The sequence below is a fragment of the Pholcus phalangioides genome, unplaced genomic scaffold (assembly GCF_987345545.1).
Source record: "Pholcus phalangioides strain wild (caught in Gottingen) unplaced genomic scaffold, Ppha-v1.0 ptg000005l_1, whole genome shotgun sequence".
Lineage (NCBI taxonomy): Eukaryota > Metazoa > Arthropoda > Arachnida > Araneae > Pholcidae > Pholcus > Pholcus phalangioides.
In genome coordinates, this window is record NW_028301598.1 from 11,697,963 (window position 1) to 11,704,875 (window position 6,913).

At 35.6% G+C, this 6,913-nt stretch overlaps 1 protein-coding gene across 1 annotated transcript; it reads right to left on the reverse strand.

Annotated features, from left to right (window-relative positions):
- Positions 1 to 1,056: 1,056 nt before the first annotated feature.
- Positions 1,057 to 4,657, reverse strand: LOC149086303 (uncharacterized). Its single transcript, XM_089232384.1, has 3 exons — positions 4,210 to 4,657; positions 4,058 to 4,110; positions 1,057 to 1,486 (listed from the first exon to the last, which is right to left on the reverse strand). Exons 1-3 carry the CDS (start codon positions 4,421 to 4,423, stop codon positions 1,283 to 1,285), a joined length of 471 nt encoding a protein of 156 aa, XP_089088510.1. The 5' UTR covers positions 4,424 to 4,657; the 3' UTR covers positions 1,057 to 1,282.
- Positions 4,658 to 6,913: the final 2,256 nt, after the last annotated feature.

Below are 6,913 nucleotides of genomic sequence, written 5' to 3' on the forward strand. Positions count from 1 at the left end.
GATAAAATTCGGGAGATTCCCGAAAAATTCGGGAGACTTGGCAGCTATGTTGTACACTCACAGGTAGAACAAAAAACACTTCTATTTGTAACGAAGGTAAATAAATAGCCTAGTGGTGCTACTCAATTTTCACTTATTCTTACTGTTATATACAATACAACTTACATTATCTGGGAAGTGGATTGAACAAAGGGTGCAAAAAAGACAACTTCATGGAAAGAGAGTCAAGAATGAAATAACAGATACTGTAACATTAAATGTGTGTTATTTGGTCATTAGAAGATTATTTAGATACTGAAATTTTTTGCTGTAAACAAGTCTTTATCCCTTTCACTACAAAATTAAGAACTGGTATGGGAGTGAAAGGGTTGATATAGCAGTTTTTTGAGTACAAAAATATTTATGTGCAATGACAAGTGTTGAATGAAATTTTGTAGGCTTTACAACTAGGGTGGAAGATGTTAAGAGTATTTTGTGATAACTGTGTGTTAATTCATTTGTGGCTGATTAAACCTGATTTTTATTTATGCGAAGTTGTCTTCGTTACCATGTGTGTGACCCTGGTTAATAAAGGTTCTACAGTAAAGAGAAACAGGTACATAATTTGTTATAGTTGTCACAAGAAGAATTACTAAAATTATGTCCATTCTGAACATTAGACCATGGAAAAGAATATAAAACAAATATATCTATATAAATAACTTATGCTTCATTAATTATGATGTAATGTATCCTTGTGAACACAAATGATGAAAATAATGCACACATATGCATATAAAATAAATGTAAAATGCATAGCTAATGATGACCATAGTTGAGCAAAAAGAATATGTATGTATTCTTAAAAACAGTCAATCATGTTTCATGACCTATTAAAATAATAATGGCTGTCAATGTGAAAATATGTCCACACATCATGTGTTGATCATTATTTATGAATTCTATCATTAACATAAATAATAAAAACATATAAAACATAATAAAAACAAAATAAAAAAATAAATAAAAACACAATAAAAAGAAATAAAAACATAATAAAAAAAGCTATGTGCGCATGTGTCTGTCTCTCACATGTAAAAAAAATTAATTTCGTAATTGTCGTCTCAATGATATTTCGTACAATTCCAGACATTTTCTTTTGTTAACAAAATACTTCGTTTTTTCCTCCATCATTTTAAGGGCATTTTTATGTTCTTGCTCCTAAAACTTCAGTTCTTCTGCTGTAACTTCCATGGCTAAGTTATGTTTCTCTCTCTTGCATTTCAACACTTCCTCGGATATTTCATTCTGGTTTTTTGCTTTGTTGATAGTGACATCCATCAATTTTGCAGCCACCTGTTCCGAAGCAGCATTGGGGGCGACACTTTTTTCTTGCTGGTGGTGGCATAGTCTTTGATGATGAAGGTGCTGTGCTACTAACTTGCTCTTCTGTCATGAATGAAACAGTAGGCTGCACACTTAATATAGAATTGACATGTATTCCATCCTATAATCAGAAAAGATTTTTATAAATGAGAAACTGCATTTTTTTATACTTCAAGTTACATATATATTTGAAACTCTTTGTATTATGCCTTTGAGCGATTCAAAGCCAACACATTTTGTTTGACCAAATATCAACAAAAATGATACTCCCACACTGATACACCAATTCATTCATAAAAGCAGGGCTCGATAAATCCCAGGTCCCATGGTGACTAAGAAATTGATGTTTGCACTTAAAATTTTGGAAGTGTAGCTACTAAATTAGAGTCTGAGAACAGCATAAAATGGTTGGGATTTATATCAGAGCATATCTGCCAACACTAAAGTCAAAAGAAATTTAATTTTGGACCTGTTTTTCCTCAGTTAAAAAAAATTTTGGCTCCTAAAGAATTGTTCTGGCACCTAAATTGTTTAAGATTTGTCATGGTCAAGCCTTGGTTTCGCCACCTGTGGGCTAAACAATTTTAGACAGCCTTCTTGAATTCTACTCTAATTTTCTTGACCACTCATTCCTAGCATTTGCCGCCCTGATCTATAGCCCGCTTTTAGCCAGTGATATATTTACTGGGGGGACTTGACTGGCTATAAAGCCGGGATGGGGGGGAATTTGAGGAATGCGTGGCCAAGAAAATTAGTGAAATGGGAGGAGGGCGACGAAATTTGCATAACCCTCAATAAATTAGTCTTTGCACAGACAGCAAAGGACTAGGTCAGTGACACAGTGAGTGAGCAAAAGAATAGCCTAGAGAGTTTGCAAGCATGTGAGTGAGCAAAAGAATAGCCTAGAGAGTTTGCAAGCATGTGAGTGAGCAAAAGAATAGCCTAGAGAGTTTGCAAGCATGTGAGTGAGCAAAAGAATAGCCTAGAGAGTTTGCAAGCATGTGAGTGAGCAAAAGAATAGCCTAGAGAGTTTGCAAGCATGTGAGTGAGCAAAAGAATAGCCTAGAGAGTTTGCAAGCATGTGAGTGAGCAAAAGAATAGCCTAGAGAGTTTGCAAGCATGTGAGTGAGCAAAAGAATAGCCTAGAGAGTTTGCAAGCATGTGAGTGAGCGTGAGCAAGCAAAAATGAGTGATGATGACCAAATAGGTCACCTACACAGCGAGGTACCAGGTCAGTGAGTGACCAAGAGTATGTGCAAGTAAGTGAGTGACTAAAATTGTGTGTCAGAATGCTAGTGACCAAAACAGTGTTGAAGCATATGAATGACTAATGAAAGAGGTACTATAGAGACGAGTAGGGGGAGGTGAAGTAAGTTATATAGTGCAGGGTGGGTGGCAAATTAGAGAAAAGAGTAATCAAGAAAATTAGAATTAGACTAGAATGGGGGAAGGGCAGCAAAATTCATCTGACTCACAGATGGCAAAATCATAAATGAACCTCTGTGCTTAGCCCCAAATAAATATGCTTCTGTGCACTCAGTTTTCACAATGTAGCAGGAATGCACAGTGCTGTATATGGTAGCAATGTATTTTGTCCTACTGCTGTGACAATTCTGCATACACAGAAAAAACAGGTCTATGCAGATAAAAAAAGACATTCCTTTGTATCAAGTGACCCACAGGCAGGAAATGTTTTTGAAGAAATATAAAATCCACTGTTTCTGAACAAGTATTTTCATTTCTATGCACATATAATAATCAGATATCACATGAAACCATGTGAGACACAAAATACATGTTTTTTGCCATATAATCACTCGTTTAATGATTTTCAGCTGCATATCTGTATACAAAATGTGGTATTGATCACATGTATGTACACATGAAATGTTATATCTTATAGGCCTATATGAATATGCATTGTTTATAAAATAGATTGATTACGTCTATAATATAGATTGATTACATTTATAATATACCCTGCATATATTACATTATAACTATCACATGCATACAATTCATGCCACTTATCTGTATAGCATAAATTTTATGCAGGGGATATTTAAAAAAAATTGAATAAACGATGCATAAACAGATAGAACTGTCATGATCTATGGCATAGTTTTCCAAATTTTTTTCCATCTTCTCCTCACTGAGATTTTTTTTAATCTTGATTCCTGAGTGGGGGAAATATCTCATTGTATTCTTTGTTTTATCAGTAAATTATCACCCCTGTTTACATCTCATTGCCCCCAGGGGGATATTGCCCACTTTGAGAAACATTGTTATCACGGCCCCTGTGCTGGGATCTTCACAAGCCAGTGTAGTGAATTTGTAGTGTTAAAAAAAAAATTGTTTCGGGCCTCGTCAGTCCCACCATTGTGAGCCATGATTGTTATTGAGCATTGTTTTTCAAGGTGGGGCTATGGAATGGCCCAGGTGTTGGTAGTAGTTGTGGGTTTAGTACAGGATGTGGGATAGCTTAAGTTAGGGGCCAATGTGAGAAAAAAATTGTACAAAAAGTTTGGGCAACCATATTATAAGATACCTTTATATGCATGGAATTTACATTGCATTTTATTGTTTTAATGTCAATTGTGTGCATGTTACATTCTATTGCACTGCTTGTAGACATAAACTTTGTGAACTTTTGAATTTCAACAATCCAAAGAAATAAATGTAATTCACATACCCCATTTTGCACTTGGTCATGATTGTCATCTGATGAATGATCTGCAGACAACTCTGTAAAACAAAAATTAAAATCGATTTTATTCAACTACACAATGCATTTAAGGGAATCAAGAACTATTTATAAAATTTATGTAAATAATTTTTTCTTACCTTCAACATTTTGCGATTGACTGTAGTGATCCACATTGTCATGGTAAAATTGGTCTGAATCCACTTTGTTACTCAAAGGAACTTTGCAGCCACCCAATGCAATCAGTTTTTCTTCTAATAGGGAATTAGCTTCAACCTTTTGGAAATCACCCCCACCAGTCTCAAAGAGCTGTATTCTTTCTGTGGCAAGCTTCTTCTGGGCCCTTTTTTTCATATTCCAGTAGAGGCCTATAAGTTGTTTGGCACTCCTCTCAAACAATATTCCAGGTGTAACATTAAACAATTTGTCAGCTGCTCCCAAGCCTTTTTTTTCTCAACATTATACACAGCATCAGTTTTTTTGCTTTCAATGATATGTTTATATTGCTCAATGAGATTTATAAACACCTCCTTCTCAAAGACACTAAAGTTCTTTTTCGCCATCACTCCTTTCTCTCTGTTGCTGACAGAAAATGAACAATAACAACAGCAAGGAGGAGGAGGAGAATTCAAACACGCTCTTTTCGTGGTCGAGTTGTTTACTTCATTGAGCATCCAATCAGCATCGAGGAATTCTTTCGCCCACCGCCGCCAAGCAAACATCACCAACTGAATTACGGATCGCTTAATCCACGGACGGTGAGCGAGCGAGAATACCAAATTTCGTTTGAACCCCAACTAGGGTTTAGACAATCCATGGTTTGATCCACTGCACTGTCAATATGCCCTAAACAACATAACCATAGCATAATATTCAAAGTCCTTCAGAACCGCCGCCAAGCAAACATCACCAACTGAATTACGGATCGCTTAATCCACGGACGGTGAGCGAGCGAGAATACCAAATTTCGTTTGAACCCCAACTAGGGTTTAGACAATCCATGGTTTGATCCACTGCACTGTCAATATGCCCTAAACAACATAACCATAGCATAATATTCAAAGTCCTTCAGAAATTTTTTTTAATTTTTAAAAAAACTCAAAAATAATTTGTTTTTTCACGCCACTATTTCAATATCCTATAACAGCGGTTCTCAACCTTCTTTGACTTGCGGAGCCTTTTTAAGTACAAAATTCTATGGTGCAGCCCTGTAGGCCAATTTTTTAATTATTCATCAAAGAGTTACTGATAATTTTTACAATTTAGAAATATTTATTTTTTTTATATTTTCCTTGAGCGGCAGCGGAGCCCCTGAAGAGTGCACAAGAAGCCCCAAAGTCTCTGCAGAGCACCGGTTGAGAACCGCTGTCCTATAAGATTGACTCAAGCTGAAGCAAAATGACAAAAATGACTTGGAAACAAAAACAATTTTTGGACAAAACAGTGTACTTGCAACCACAGATAATTCTATCCTGTCTCTCCTCACAATATATTATATTATTTTTTGAGGAGTCTTACAGAGTCCAGTGTGTAAACTCTCTTCAGTGCACAGCAAATTACAAAGGCATGCAAGTTTTTTTAAGAATGACGCTCCTTCAAGACCACTTTCAAAATCACAGTGCAAAATGTATAAGTAGTAAGGTTCAATGTAAATAAGTCCGGGTGAACTGGATGGTTTTACTGTGCTGTCCATCTTTTTCAAATGGATTAGTTTACATTTTACTGTTCAATGCCAGTGTCATAATTTTCGATAAATAAAGCACACTCTTATTTCTAGCTTTTTCCAGAGCTTCGTAAACATTGTTTATGCCTCTACATGTCCTAAAAATACAGAAGACAATCTAATGCTATTGGGTAACATCAGAGTCACAAAACCTAGAATTAGCGGTTCTTAACCAGAGGTGCAAAAGAGCATTTTAAGTAACATTAAAAAAACAAAAAAAAAATCATGTTGACTGATTATTCAGGAAAATTAAAATCAGGCGGCTTCCCAGTCCAGATCAATTTTAAGAATTTTTTGGCAGCTGCAGCCTCTAATTTATCAGTAACAGAGATACTTTTTTTTTAGACTGTGATTTTCCCAAAACGAGCGGGATTTGAAGATTAATTCTGTATCAAATAAGGAAAACCTGTAAAATTTCTCAAATGTCTTTTGAAACTTTTTGAGGTATTCCTCAAAATTTGCTCGTTTACAGTAGTTACGCCAGACATTACACAATGAAAACCATGCTTCCCCTTTTATAAATGATAAAAGGGGATTATATTATGAATTCATAATGAAGAAATCCTTAATGAAATACCTCTATTTAATAACTGACATAAATGATTCATTTAAAAGACGGCAAATGTGCATTACATGGAAAGGATTGAAACTCACCTGCACCATGCATCGCCCACGGAGAAGTTTCAATAACTCACAATGACACTTTCTCCATGATAAAGGAATGTTCATCATTCACAATAAACTTTTCAACTTGTCACTACTAAAAAACAGTTCGAACACTACACACAACTGCTTCACAGCCACGTAAACTGAGATCAACAGATGCTTCCCTGAATACGATTGCTCTTGTTCGTAATATATGATTTTCACATTGGAGTGTGTGTTGTTATTTACCATCATCAATTGCTTAACAGATACGAATGCCTTTCTATTCTTCCATCTCAAACCAACTCTAATTTTCACGCACACAACCGGCGAACTTTTCACTCGTCACAGAATATGGTTATTCTTAACTGCAAATGATAAACTGCATATTTCAGGTACCTTCATCGGAAACTTTCACTGGTGACACATGCTTGTAGCATTTCACACTTCCACACTCGTAGAACATCATGCATATA